General features: G+C 42.8%; 2 protein-coding genes across 4 annotated transcripts; one reads left to right on the forward strand and one right to left on the reverse strand.

Moving 5' to 3' along the window:
* The first annotated feature begins 563 nt into the window (after nt 1-563).
* Nucleotides 564-10678, forward strand: LOC119556090 (non-canonical poly(A) RNA polymerase protein Trf4-1). 3 transcript variants are annotated; one of them, XM_037867945.1, is made up of 6 exons: nt 564-742; nt 3204-4416; nt 4504-5184; nt 5799-6523; nt 6764-7474; nt 7535-10678. In XM_037867945.1, exons 2-5 carry the CDS (start codon nt 3441-3443, stop codon nt 7436-7438), a joined length of 3057 nt encoding a protein of 1018 aa, XP_037723873.1. In that variant the 5' UTR covers nt 564-742; nt 3204-3440; the 3' UTR covers nt 7439-7474; nt 7535-10678. The 3 variants fall into 3 exon arrangements, with proteins under 3 accessions (XP_037723873.1, XP_037723871.1, XP_037723872.1); XM_037867943.1 differs by having other exon boundaries at nt 6764-10678; XM_037867944.1 differs by lacking the exon at nt 564-742 and adding an exon at nt 1677-1782 and having other exon boundaries at nt 6764-10678.
* A 2966-nt stretch (nt 10679-13644) lies between these two features.
* On the reverse strand, nt 13645-14490 carry LOC119557553 (C-type lectin 37Da). Its single transcript, XM_037870335.1, has 2 exons — nt 14220-14490; nt 13645-14159 (listed from the first exon to the last, which is right to left on the reverse strand). The coding sequence occupies exons 1-2, from the start codon at nt 14329-14331 to the stop codon at nt 13705-13707; spliced, it is 567 nt and encodes a 188-aa protein (XP_037726263.1). The 5' UTR covers nt 14332-14490; the 3' UTR covers nt 13645-13704.
* Between the last annotated feature and the right edge of the window lie 24 nt (nt 14491-14514).

Here is a 14514-nt window from a genome sequence, read left to right on the forward strand (position 1 = left end):
ACACTGGTAGCTGATAGGATAAAATATCGATGTTTTTAAATTTTGTACAGAAATATCGATGTTAAATACCGATTATCTGCAACCCACTACATTTTTGAAAGGTAAACCTTTGTTTTAGGCGAGTGCAGATACTTACAAGCCCCTTAAGACGGTTACTTTGAAGCGACTTCGTAAGAGATACTTCAGTGAGGCTAAGCAGATCCTGTTGGATCGTCACCCAGGACTGAAGAAAAATGTTTTTACTAAGCTGATCTCTGAGAAGCTATTCTCTTAGAACATGTTGATCTCTTGGAGTAAGTTAATTTTCGGTTTTTATAATTTTCTTACTTAATATGCAACAAATAAGTAAATTTATTTAAAACATCGATATTTCACCGATGATTTTTATGACATCGAAAACATTTCCCACACCAGTTGCTCCACCTCTATTTTGAACTGAACTTTTATTTGCAGTCCCTCCAAAATAATACTTAACGGGAATAAATAAAAGTTAAAAAACATCGATAGCGCCCTGCCAATCATCGATGTTACCGATGTTTGAAAAGCATCGATGTTTCTCCACCTCTAGTAGTCGCGTGTTCGCACACAAATTGCAATTTTGCTGTCGTTTTTAAATTAACTGAAATTGACAGGGAGCGCTGCAAAAGGGCGAGGGACAATCGCACGCGGTTGAGGCCTGCGATCTGCACAGGAAATGCAAACTTGCACTGCAAGTAGCAATTATTGCACTTGATACATTTCGGTAATAATTCGATTCTCGAAAGAACCAGTCGTGTGCGTGTGTGCGAGTGTCTCGCTGCCATCGAGTGTGTGTGTGTGTGGTGTGCATAAAAAGGCATAGAGGCAAGGAGCGAAAGAGAGAGCGCCAGCGGGAGCGCAACGAAAGTGAGCGAGAAGCAGAAATTGTTAGTGCTTATAAGGATATATAGCGAGGAGGGAGAGAGCGACAGAGAAAGAGAGAGAGAGCGTGTATGATAAAGAGCAGAAGAAGCATCAGCGACGCCGACAACAACTGTAATTTTCCATTAAGTTTTGGGCGGGTTTTGAGCTGCAAAAAAACCAACTGTCATACTATAATTTAGCTTTTTTTTTATGGCCAACATGTGTATTTTGTGCACGTTTCGTGCGCGTGTGTGCGTGCGTATACGTATGTGTGATAAACTTGAAATACAACGCAATCGCAACGAGAACAAAACTCGTCAAGGTAAAACGGCCAAAAAAATAAAATAGAAAAGAATGAAAAAAGAATTGTGTGTGAAAAATTCCAACGGAATTACGCGAGAAGTCATGTGTAGAGCGGGCCAGATACGCACGTGTGTGCGTGCGAGAAAGGGAGCGGGCGACTTAAGTAGTCTGCTTAATTGATTTTCGCTTAATTACTGCAGCGGTTGCATAAATTAAATGTTTACATTTGCCGCGGCCAGTGCTGTAAAGCAGCCTTCCGCAGCCAGGTGGCAACCCTATTGGCCTATCGATAGCATCTGCAATTAATTAATCAGCCTAAATTAAGCCCAGCATAGTTTTGCCGGTTAAAACAATAGAAAAGCACGCGCTCCCTCTCTTTCCGTCTTTATTATCACCTCACGCCCTCTCTGTGTGGCCCACCTTAGGTCGTTAACCAACACTGACCAGCATTAAGAAAGTGTTAATTTGCCTAAAATGTACAAGTACATGTGCGCGCTGGCCTGCTTGCATGAGTGTGTGTGTGTGCGGGAGTTTTCCTCTGCCAAATGCAACTTAATTTTTAAGGATAATTCAGCCAACAAATGAAGATCGGATCGGGTAAAGTGTGTAGTTTGTCAGTGTGTGCGTTTGGCATTGGATTGCTTGGATTTTACTTTATTTTCGTTGTCTATTTTTGGTGCTCTTTACTTTTTTTTTTTTTTTTTTTGCATAATCGAAGCCGCCTTTCGGTACATGTGCATGTGTGCTGTCCCACTCCCACCCCCATACTACGGCCACCTGTACGCCCTTGCACACACACACGCACAGTGCACAAAACTAGAGTAGCCATCAGTGTATTGGTGCGAGATATAATATCACTTTGGAAGTCATTTATTTGCGGGCCTCGGAGTCTCGTGAGCGCTTTTTCTTCTTTTTATATATTTGCTTTTCGTATGTGAAAAACCTTTTTGTTGTGGCCCATTTTGGTTTTTCTTTTCTTGCCAGTGTGTGTTATTTTTTTGCGCTCTGAAAAACAATTTTCGCCTGGCGCCTTTAAACGCTTCAGCTGCAATTGGTTGCAAAAAGGAGAAAGAGGGAGAGGAGAGAGGAGGAGAAAGGTGTGGGAGAGAGGGGAGAGCGGGGCATTTCTATTTGTAGAAAAGAGCGCATAATTTAATAGTTGGCCATTTACGCTTTCCATTCGAGCGAAATGCATGCAAACGCCTTTTTGGAGAGTGGCAGTCCAAAAACAACAAACACTATTTAATGTTATTTCCCTCTTTCCCCTCTCCATTCTCTTTCTCTGCCTCCTTTCCTTTGTTTATTTATCTCCCAAGCTTAACCTATATATCGAAATCGGTATTTTGGTATCGGTATCAGTGGCAGTAGGTTGCCATTGAAGAGATTTATCCAATTACAAACATATACAGGCCGTGTTTTATTGATCTTTCCGGAGGATAACCATAAACAATAAATGCCGCACAATTCCTATTAGACGGTGGAATAAGTAAAGAAAGTTGCAATATATGGAAGATCTCAAGTTGGCTAAAACTTTGGAATGTTTTATAGATTTTTATTTAAATACCAAGGTTTTTTCTAGCCATTTTAAAGAAAGTAGGGTATTTCATCTTCGAGAAGACCTCATATAAATAAAATATAGGCATTTCGTTAAAACCACAAAAATAGTGTCGCTATACCATTTTATTGTGTGTAAAAATTATATCATTTGAATTCCCCTTACAGCTACATAGCAAATGCAAATTTTTAGTAGTTTTTACTTTCACATAAACTTGTAGTTACTTAGTTATAACATAAACAACATTTAAAACATAGGGTTACATTTGGTTTATGTTGAAAGACGAAAAAGATATGGAAAATACCAAAGATCTAAATTGAATATGAATTAAACTGACAGTAATGTCAGTAATGATGTTTGAAAATCGACAGACTCTCCAGGTGTTTCTTCAGCTTTAGTAGTGAGAGTTACCACTTGAGACAAAATCGGATTAAAACATATTTTTGTAACTTTTTTTTTGCAGCTTTCGAATGCTGAGAAACTAGAAGAGGTGTAAAGTCCCAGCTAGAAGGAGACGATAACTCGCTTCCCCTGGGGAACACACAGCCCACAGATTTGATCGGATCTATATATAGGATATAGAGGAAAATCTATATATTGTACACAAGGACGCAGTGGACATAGAAGGAAGGACGAAGCGAAAGAGAGACGCGCCCCTCTCGTTTCCCGCCCAGCCAACAGCAGTGTGAAACCGTCTTGAATGGATCCATTTGTTGGCTGGTTTCAGAAGGAACAGGAGGGACCATCGCTGCGCACATGGTTAAAGATTTGGGAGACGAATGCCCAGGAGATGGGCGCATTGCTTGATCAACAGCTACAGCAGGCGACGACGACCAACGGCAGCATTAGCAGCAGCAGCAACAACAGCAGTGGTAACAACAGCAGTAACTCGACCAACAATATTGGTAACAATTCAACGGGCAAACCCTACTTATCGCGACCCAACAGCTCGCTAAACCGGGTGCTCAACTTCCGAGCGGATTCGCTGGAGGTCCTGCAGCAGCAGCAGCAACTCAACGGGACCACGCAGCGTCACAGCAGCAACATCACCACCAGCGGCACCAACAGCAGCAACAACAACAGCGGCAGCACCACCAGCTCGTCGGCTGACTCCACCACAAATCGGGACAATAACTCACCCGCGAACAGCAGTTCAACCAACGGACCCGTAACAGGAGGTGGCACAGCAGGAGCAGGAGGAACCGTCACCAATAGCCCGGCCACCACAGCGGCAGGCTCAGCCGCGACCACGACTGGTCCAGCCACCAGTATGAGCGACACCAGCAACAACCCGCCACAGACAACGACCACGCCCGCCAGCCGCACGAACAGCATCTACTACAATCCGTCGCGCAAGAAACGCCCGGAGAACAAGGCCGGCGGCGCCCATTACTATATGAACAACCACATGGAGATGATCGCCAAGTACAAGGGCGAGCCGTGGCGCAAACAAGACTATCCCTATGGCGAGGGCGTTATCGGGCTGCACGAGGAGATTGAGCACTTCTACCAATACGTCCTACCCACGCCCTGCGAACACGCCATCCGTAACGAGGTGGTCAAGCGCATCGAGGCCGTTGTCCATTCCATCTGGCCACAGGCGGTGGTCGAGATCTTTGGTTCCTTCCGTACCGGCCTCTTTTTGCCCACCTCCGACATTGATCTCGTTGTGCTAGGTAAGTTAAGAAACTACATTTTAAATGGCTCCCTTGAGAAAAGGTTTTTAAGTTGTATCTCATCCTATTATTTTCGGTATACTTCAGGTTTGTGGGAGAAACTGCCCCTGCGCACGCTGGAATTCGAGTTGGTGAGCCGCGGCATCGCCGAGGCTTGCACCGTGCGTGTACTGGACAAGGCATCCGTGCCCATTATCAAGCTGACGGACCGGGAAACGCAGGTGAAGGTAGACATATCGTTCAATATGCAGAGCGGCGTGCAGTCGGCGGAGCTTATTAAGAAGTTTAAGCGTGACTATCCAGTGTTGGGGAAGCTTGTGCTGGTGCTCAAGCAGTTCCTACTGCTCCGCGATCTCAACGAGGTGTTCACGGGTGGCATCTCCTCCTACTCGCTGATCCTCATGTGCATCAGCTTCCTGCAGATGCATCCGCGCGGCATCTACCACGACACAGCCAATCTGGGGGTGCTGCTCCTCGAGTTCTTCGAGCTTTACGGCCGTCGGTTTAACTACATGAAGATCGGAATCTCCATTAAGAACGGTGGTCGTTACATGCCCAAGGATGAGCTGCAGCGCGACATGGTCGACGGGCATCGGCCGTCGCTTTTGTGTATCGAGGATCCGCTGACGCCGGGCAACGACATCGGACGTAGCAGCTACGGTGTCTTCCAGGTCCAACAGGCTTTTAAATGCGCCTACCGCGTGCTCGCCCTCGCCGTTAGTCCGCTTAACCTCCTCGGCATCGATCCACGCGTGGATTCCATACTGGGTAAGTGATTATTACCGTCAAACGTGTAAGTCTTGAAAACACAGATTGGGATAGAGATGAATGCTCTGTTATGACTCGTAATCGGGGGTTTCATACTGTTTACTGATTAATATATTAAATATATGTTTACTGTTTAATTATTTTATGTGAGTAATGATGGGTTCTTCAACTCTTCAGTGTTCAAAGGGAGAGCTATAATATATCAAAAAACTTGGAACTTGTAATGTCCACCTTATAAATCGCTTGCATGTGCTATATATATTCTGGTGTTCCCCTATTTTATTTTTTCAATGGGCAGCATTCACTATTCATTCTACTTCTGTGTTAAAAACCTTTAAGTCGATTTAAGAGTACTATTCATTAGGAGTGGGAAATATCAAAGTCAGGGGACAAGAAACAACATAGAATTTAAGTGCTAGAAAACTTTATAAACTAAAAACACAGCATTTTATAGTTAAGTTGACTACAAAGAATTCGAAAGCAACTACTAGCGAAGCAAATTTTACTGCTGACACATTGAACAGCATCGGTGATAACAACCATATTATTGAAGACACACGAGTTCGTGCCAATTGCTCTGGATTTGTAATGGTTCTCTTTGTTCTCCCACGCAGGTCGAATAATCCACATCACCGACGACGTAATCGACTACCGCGAATGGATCCGCGAGAACTTCGAGCACCTGGTGGTGGTGGACCGCATCTCGCCGCTGCCCACTGCCGCTCCCACTGCTTACGCCGCCACGAATGGGGCGCCCAAATATGTGATCATGCCCTCGGGCGCCGTTGTCCAGCAGCTGTACCACCATCCGGTGCAGGTGCCCACCGCTCATGGGCACAGCCATGCGCACAGCCATAGTCACGGGCACGCGCATCCCGGTGGCCATTTGGTTGGCGGCCAGCCGTATGTGACCGGGACTGTCGCCTCTGTCGCGACAACGACGACGACGGCGGCGGTGGTGGGCGTGGGCGTGTCAGCCGGCGGAGCCCAACAGCAGCAGCAGCAGCAACAGAATGCGTCGAGCCATTCCCATGCGCAGCAGCAGCAGTCGCAGAACCAATCGCAGTCGCGTCACAGACGTGGCAGCACCTCGTCGGGAAATGACTCCGAGGACAGCAAAGACTGCGATGTGGTCGAGACGACGTCGGGTGCTCCGGAGATCATCGACATCACGCTGTCGCCGCCGAATGGCCTGGTCTCCATGACCATGCCGCTGCCGTTGCTCGCCGTGGGCATGCCCTCGTCGAGCAGTTGGAGCGGCAACGGTAATGGCAATGGGACTGGCAACGGCGGTAGTGGAAGCGGAAACGGAAACAGCAGCTCATCAACGGGCTCGTCGGTAATGCACACAATCCCCCGCCTTGACACATGATGATTGGTGGTGGCCGGCTGCCTAATGCCCAGGCATCAGGTGGTCGGCTATGCTCCCATGCTGGCCGCAGTTGAGTCCCGGTTATATTTGAAACCGAAAGTGCAAACAAAATTTCATCCAAAGACCTTGGGAGCAACTGCAGCCAGCATGACTAGAAGCAACAGCAGCAGCATGAACACATGTATAACCTCTTCACCACCAAAACAGCCGGAAATCGTTCACATCGCTGGCCAGGAGATGGACCCAGAGCTGGAGGATCAACCGCAGCAGCATCACCAAGAGACTTCCGGAGTTAGTGCCTCCACCGGAGGCGGTGGTCATGGCAGTGGCTCCGGATCGGGCTCCTCGGGCAGGGCAGGCGGAGACGGCAGTGGTGGACGCAACTACAACCAGCGGGGCAACCACAATTCCAACGGCTACTACCACCAGCAGTACTACGTGCCACCGCCGATGCAGCAGCAGCTGAGCAAGTCCAACTCTAACTCCTCCTCCTCCAACTATCACCAGCAGCACCATCACAGCCATAGCAACCATAGCAACCATAGTCACCGGCAGCAGCATCACCACCAGCAGCAGCATCACCAGCAGCGGCCGCAGCATCTGCGGTTGGGCGGCGGCAATCGCTACCAGAAATCGGTGGGCGGATCGCCGACCATCAGTGCCGGCAATGCGTCGAACAGCAGCAGCAACAGTAGCAACAGTAGCACCAGCGGCAGCAACAACAACAACAGTCGACTGCCGCCGCTGCGGGGAACGCTGGTGAACTCGTCGTCGGCCATATCAATCATTTCCATATCCTCAGAATCATCCATTGCCAGCAGCAGCTCCAGCTCCTCGCGATCCGGGCAGGATCAGCAGCAGAACGAGCGGGATGAGCGATAGGATTAGGATATAGGAAGTGATACTGAATGTGAATGTGTGAGAGAGAAAGAGATAGTTACAAGTTAGCAATATTTATGGATTATATTTCTTTCTCAGGTTTAACTGCAAACTATGCTGCATTTTTCTAATTAATACCCCGACCCTGCTCCCCCAACTACCCTTTCTCCCTGCTCCCTGCTACACCATAAGCCCAACAAACTAATGTTTAGACTTTATTTTACATTGCTGTCTCGCTTAAATTAGAGGAGCGAAGAAAACCTATTAAGCTTAGTATTAGGAACTTTGCCTCTGATTTCGCTAAATGTATTTCATTTTGTTTCTAAAATAAACATGAAAGCAAAAAAAAGAATATATATATAGATATATATTAGATAAAAACGGTATAAATATAAATGTAAACTCATAATTAGATTGTAATGGTTTAAAAGAGCGATAAACTGAAGTATGAAATTAGCTGCTAACATAAGGTCCGCAAACATATGTTTCTATATATCTCTAGAGCTCCACATCTTCCCATCCCCGTTTTACCCCTATGATCACGCGCATTATAAATTGTAAAGTACCATGTAGTTTCGAAAATGCTCTACGTTTTAAGCAAATATTTTGTAAACTAAAAATTCGCCCTCCATGCCCCCCACCCAAAAAAAAAAATAACAAAAACGGAAATCCTGCGCGCATTTCTTACGCTAATATTACTAAGTGAATATGCGCGCAAACTGTAAAAAAAAGCAACATAAAAAAAGCTAAAACTCCCATTTTCCTAGAAACTATAATGCGCCATCTCTCCTCCTCCCTTGTAACTCCCACTCCCGAAAACTTTTATTATTTCAAGTTAATTTTATATCTGAAATGTAAATGTTTTTATGATTACCTTATTACTATTATTATTTTGATGCTTATTAGTCTTTACAACACTGCTCAAAGAATAGTGAGCCTATTAAAATTGTACAAACATATTGCCAGACCTTAGGCAATTGTGTTTCTAAGCAAAGGCAAACAAAAAAACCAACACAAAAACGACAAAAAAAAAGAACAAACCTACAACAAGAAACGCATCTTTTGTTTAAACTTATTTACGTTTTACCGATTATTATGATTATGCAATGTTGTGCATTTCGCATAGATTCCTGCCATTTGTTTTGTATAGTTCTCAAAGCTCTGTAAATACTTAGTTACCGCCCACTGTGACACCCCACCCCACCCACCACGCCCCCCTCTAAACGCACTGCCATTTTGAGAAAGGTTTTTAAAAAACACGTCGAAAAGGAGCTAGCAGAAGAGTAGAAAAGAACATTTAGACTTTGTACATGTATAACATTTTAGGCTGTTCTTCTTTCCATTTGTAAGAGAAAACAAAGAAAGCAAAACAAAAATACCAAACAAGAAACAAAAAGCGAACTAATTGTAAAATCACTTAAATAGTCTACGAATATGTTTGTCAATCGTTTTGTACGCGAGTCCTGAACGCAGAGATACATTTCGGATCTTAAATGCTAGGCAGCAATATTTAAATTTTTTATTTAAGAGTACAACTTCCTTTTCTGATTCATATGAGATCGTAAATGACAAAAACAAAACAAAAAACAGCTTTAGGATGTACGTCAAATGTTGCAATATTTTAATGTTTATTTCTTGTGTTGTGTGTAAAAGCTTTTTTATATCGTTGATCTAGTGGGTTCCGGCGGAGTTTTGTAAACAAGATGTACACGAAACTTTTAAATTTGCCTATTAATTCATTTTAATAATTAAAAAATAATGTTTTTGTTTTCGGTTCTTATATACTGATTTTCACTTTCGCTTTTTTTCTCTTCAAAATTGACATTTTAAGCTTGTTTGTGAAATATGAGCTCAGAGTACATAGCGTTAAATCTGAAATGTCGAACCTGAAGTGTTTAAAACCCTAATTAAAGATGAGTTTCCATTGTGAACTACAAGTGAAAGTGAAAAACGGAACTTGAACAAAAAAAAGTACTAAATAATTTAAGTTTTACATGTATTCCTTGAAGAACTTGGTTTTTCAGTCATTTATGATCCTTAGTGTTTCGGAAGAAATGAGGTTGGTACTATAATTTTTTTTTCTGTTGCCTAGTGTGATTAAGCGATGTCCAGTGTTGGCAAATGCCGAAGGTGCTCTCTCCCTTTCGCACGAAGACTCCTACAAGCTTGCAGCTGAGCTTTAAAGCCCACCTTACACACTTTCTCACTCACTCACATCACAAACATACACACCCACACCACACAGGAGCATAAGCACACAAACACAGACACCCAGACCGAGAGGGACACGACGCATAACGGTAAAGTTAGCATAGAAAGTTGAAGAAAAGAAGGCAAGGAGCCGTAAGTGAGAATGAGATAGCTATAGAGCGAGGGAGTGTAAAGGTATAAGAATTATTAAATTTATGCACTCGTCTGTTGAATATTTATATGAATTATATGTATGTAGTTACTAATATTAACTAATTGATAAATATACAATATTTATATGCATAACTTGTGGATTAATGTGGAGAAACAAATGTTTAGAATTAGCGATCTAGCCACGTAAGACTCGTAAATCGTAAATCGTAAATCGAAAACTACTTAGACTACATAACTGTGTACCAGAGCATATGAAAGCACACAAAGATACCCCACAACACAAACACAACTCACGCATAATCGCTATGGATGTTGAGGTTATGTCGTAGATTTTTCAATATTGATCACTGTTCGCTTAGCCTAGCAAGTAAGCCCAAGAACTAACTGTAAAACTAACTCATTTCTTTACTGGATTCCATGCGTCTCGTCCTTTGTCCTTTGTCCTTTGCCCCTTATCCATTGCCCCTCGTTTTCGTTTGCGTAATCGTTTCGATTTTTGATTCCAATCCAATCCCAAACTATTCTAATTCGCATTCGCTCTTCCTTCCATAATACGCATATGTCCTGTGTGCCGTTGTTGTTATATATACACAAGCATATACTCGAAAACATTTTTTTGTCGTCGCGATATTAGAGGGTATTAATAAATTAAATTAAATTTAATTAACTACATTTAACGCAACTAAATTCAATTCAAGTGAATCAAATGAATCGATCGATACATGTATATGATAGAGTTCAATAGCTGTGTAAGAATCGGAATCGTAACAATTTAGTAAGCAAAAATCGTAAACCTAACTGATTGTATAATTAGCGAAAAGAGAAAACGGAAGCGATAAGCAAAACGATGCGACAAATAAAAGCCGGCAAAAACTAAAACTGTTTCGTGTTTTTAATGGGTCTATGAATATTAATAATTTTATTGAATGAAAATGAATATGAAAAAACGTTACAAAGCCTTTCAATTTGTTGAAGTAAATGAGTGATTTTTCACCGCCCGGCAGTCACTTGCTACGGATTATGTTGGCCTGGTGCCAAAGATCAAGAAAGAAGCCGTGAAACTCGCAAGTGCAGATCAACTTTGTCAGGAAAATTCCTTCATTTTAAATTCCTGAAGCGCCTAGATGTAGGCAACGAAAACATTGGTAATCTCTGGATCTAATGTCTACGTATTTTGGCGAAACAGGGCCAGAATAAGAAATGCCATACCTCGTTGAGCAGGTAATTAAATTCCCAATCGATTGGCATTCAAACCAGGAAACTTTAATTTTTGACCGATTTTCGCAAAAATAGACGATGTTACCCCTTATGAAAAATGTGAAATTTAGTCAAAAAATAAATATCCCGGAATGTGAAGGGGATCGGAAGCCTAGGATGTTAGCTGCTCAAAACAGTGAGTCTTTTAGCTGTGCGCCTTGTTTTGACAAAGTTACGACTGAAAAACCGCAAACAACTATGGTATTTTTGTCTGAAATCCTTCTACCTATTTTTTTGACCCAAGCAAACTAGGTTTTTTGGCAATCATTTTGCGAAATAAAGTCGGAATTGGGAATGTCATACCTCGATGAGCTCGGAATTAAATTCCCAATCGATTGGCATTCAAGCCCGGAAACTTTAATTTTGCACCGATTTTCGCAAAAATAGACGATGTTACCCCTTATCGAAAATGTGAAATTTAGTCAAAAAATAAATTTCCCGGAATTTGATGGGCATCGGTAGCCTGGGTTATTAGCTGTTCAACACAGTCGGTCTTTTAGCTGTGCGCCTCGTTTTGACCAAGTTACGACTGAAAAACCGCAAACAACTATGGTATTTTTGTCTGAAATCCTTCTACCTATTTTTTTGACCCAAGCAAACTAGGTTTTTTGGCAATCATTTTGCGAAATAAAGTCGGAATTGGGAATGTCATACCTCGATGAGCTCGGAACTAAATTCCCAATCGATTGGCATTCAAACCCGAAAACTTTAATTTTTGACCGATTTTCGCAAAAATAGACGATGTTACCCCTTATGAAAAATGTAAAATTTAGTCAAAAAATAAATTTTCCGGAATGTGATGGGGATCGGAAGCCTAGGTTGTTAGCTGCTCGAAACAGTTAGTCTTTTTGCTGTGCGCCTTGTTTTAACCAAGTTACGACTGAAAAACTGCAAAAAATAAAGGTATTTTTGCCTGAAATCCTTCTTTCTATTTTTTGACCCAAACAAACTAGGTCTTTTGGCAATCATTTAGCGAAATAAAGTCGGAATTGGGAATGCCATACCTCATTGAGCTCGTAATCAAATTCCCAATCGATTGGCATTCAAACCCGGAAACTTTAATTTTTGACCGATTTTCGCAAAAATAGACGATGTTACCCCTTATGAAAAAAGTGAAATTTAGTCAAAAAATAAATTTCCCGGAATGTAATGGGGATCGGAAGCCTAGGTTGTTAGCTGCTCAAAACAGTTTGTCTTTCAGCTGTGCGCCTTGTTTTGACCAAGTTACGACTGAAAAACTGCAAAAAATAGACGCATTTTTGGCTGAAATCCTTCTACATATTTTAGACCCAAACAAACTAGGTTTTTTGGCAATACTTTTGCGAAATAAGGTCGGAATGGGGAATGTCATACCTCGTTGAGCTCGTAATTAAATTCCCAAACCCGGAAAATTTAATTTTTGACCGATTTTCGCAAAAATAGACGATGTTACCCCTTATGAAAAAAGTGAAATTTAGTCAAAAAATAAATTTCCCGGAATGTAATGGGGATCGGAAGCCTAGGTTGTTAGCTGCTCAAAACAGTTTGTCTTTCAGCTGTGCGCCTTGTTTTGACCAAGTTACGACTGAAAAACTGCAAAAAATAGACGCATTTTTGGCTGAAATCCTTCTACATATTTTAGACCCAAACAAACTAGGTTTTTTGGCAATACTTTTGCGAAATAAGGTCGGAATGGGGAATGTCATACCTCGTTGAGCTCGTAATTAAATTCCCAAACCCGGAAAATTTAATTTTTGACCGATTTTCGCAAAAATAGACGATGTTACCCCTTATGAAAAAAGTGAAATTTAGTCAAAAAATAAATTTCCCGGAATGTAATGGGGATCGGAAGCCTAGGTTGTTAGCTGCTCAAAACAGTTTGTCTTTCAGCTGTGCGCCTTGTTTTGACCAAGTTACGACTGAAAAACTGCAAAAAATAGACGCATTTTTGGCTGAAATCCTTCTACATATTTTAGACCCAAACAAACTAGGTTTTTTGGCAATACTTTTGCGAAATAAGGTCGGAATGGGGAATGTCATACCTCGTTGAGCTCGTAATTAAATTCCCAAACCCGGAAAATTTAATTTTTGACCGATTTTCGCAAAAATAGACGATGTTACCCCTTATGAAAAAAGTGAAATTTAGTCAAAAAATAAATTTCCCGGAATGTAATGGGGATCGGAAGCCTAGGTTGTTAGCTGCTCAAAACAGTTTGTCTTTCAGCTGTGCGCCTTGTTTTGACCAAGTTACGACTGAAAAACTGCAAAAAATAGACGCATTTTTGGCTGAAATCGTTCTACATATTTTAGACCCAAACAAACTAGGTTTTTTGGCAATACTTTTGCGAAATAAGGTCGGAATGGGGAATGTCATACCTCGTTGAGCTCGTAATTAAAATTCCAATCGATTGGCATTCAAACCCGGAAACTTTAATTTTTGACCGATTTTCGCAAAAATAGACGATGTTACTTGCCCAGTGGGTAACGTGATGGTGGGGTGTTTTTACGGGTCCGGCTGTTCAAAACAGTCGGTCTTTTAGCAAACAAAGAGGGGTATTTTTGTCTAATATCCTACCAATTTTTCGACATTAACATTATACGTTTTTTTCTTGGATTTTTTAAGCTTTTATTAGGCAAAAGTTAACACCCAATTCCCTGCGCATGGACTACTACCACTTTATGTAGGTAAACTTAAAGGTTTTGGGCTCCGTCGCCTCGCAGACGTACAGCATCTGGATCTTGCAGTTGGCATCGTTGATCATCTCCCGGGTGGCGAACATGTGCACACAGTTCTCGTTGCCGCCGTAGTTGTCCGGCATTTGCTTGGGCCCGTTCCAGGGGGCGTAGGTCATCGGGCGGCCGTTGGACATCCAGTAGAAGGCGCCCTCGGTGCCCAGGTCGTTGCCCGATATCCAGAAGTAGTCGTTGTTCTTGAACCCCTTGGCCTTCATGTACTTGATCAGCGCCTCCATTTCCGGCTTGTCCTCGATGGAGGCCAGGTGGGCGTTCATCATGCGGCAGGCGCCGGCCGCCTGGAACCAGTTGACCTTGTTCATCGGCTCGATGTAGTAGTAGTTGTCTCCGATCCGAACGAACGGTGTGGTATCAATTTCCGAGGGAATGCCTGTAAGTTGACAACTTCTTAATTCTCTTAAGCTTATGCGAAGGTTAAACAATAGTTTACCATTATACACCTCAGTGCGGTAGTTGGTGAAGATGTTTACATCGGGCAGATAGGCCAGGCAGGGACTCCAGGCGCCACCCAGAATCAGCAGGAGCGTTGTTGCGCGGTGCATCTTTATCGACGAGTGTCCAGAGCTCAACTATCCGCCGTCTGTAGTTCTGGACACTTATATGGCCCGCTCCGGGCAGCTGTTTGTCCAATGGAAACCAGCTGAATCAGCCACACATTAGTCTTTCCATATAAGAAACTCGATCTCCTGAAAGGAAACACTCAGAAGTGATAAGTTTCGCGGTAC

This window comes from Drosophila subpulchrella, chromosome X, assembly GCF_014743375.2.
Source record: "Drosophila subpulchrella strain 33 F10 #4 breed RU33 chromosome X, RU_Dsub_v1.1 Primary Assembly, whole genome shotgun sequence".
NCBI lineage: Eukaryota > Metazoa > Arthropoda > Insecta > Diptera > Drosophilidae > Drosophila > Drosophila subpulchrella.

Bases quoted from the DNA above. Each gene is read 5' to 3' on its own strand.
- LOC119557553 (XM_037870335.1), bottom strand. From the start codon at position 14,331: ATGCACCGCGCAACAACGCTCCTGCTGATTCTGGGTGGCGCCTGGAGT. The intron at 14,160-14,219 runs GTAAACTATTGT...GTCAACTTACAG, and splicing joins CCGCACTGAGGTGTATAATG to GCATTCCCTCGGAAATTGAT.
- LOC119556090 (XM_037867943.1), top strand. From the start codon at position 3,441: ATGGATCCATTTGTTGGCTGGTTTCAGAAGGAACAGGAGGGACCATCG. The intron at 4,417-4,503 runs GTAAGTTAAGAA...GGTATACTTCAG, and splicing joins CATTGATCTCGTTGTGCTAG to GTTTGTGGGAGAAACTGCCC. The intron at 5,185-5,798 runs GTAAGTGATTAT...TCTCCCACGCAG, and splicing joins ACGCGTGGATTCCATACTGG to GTCGAATAATCCACATCACC.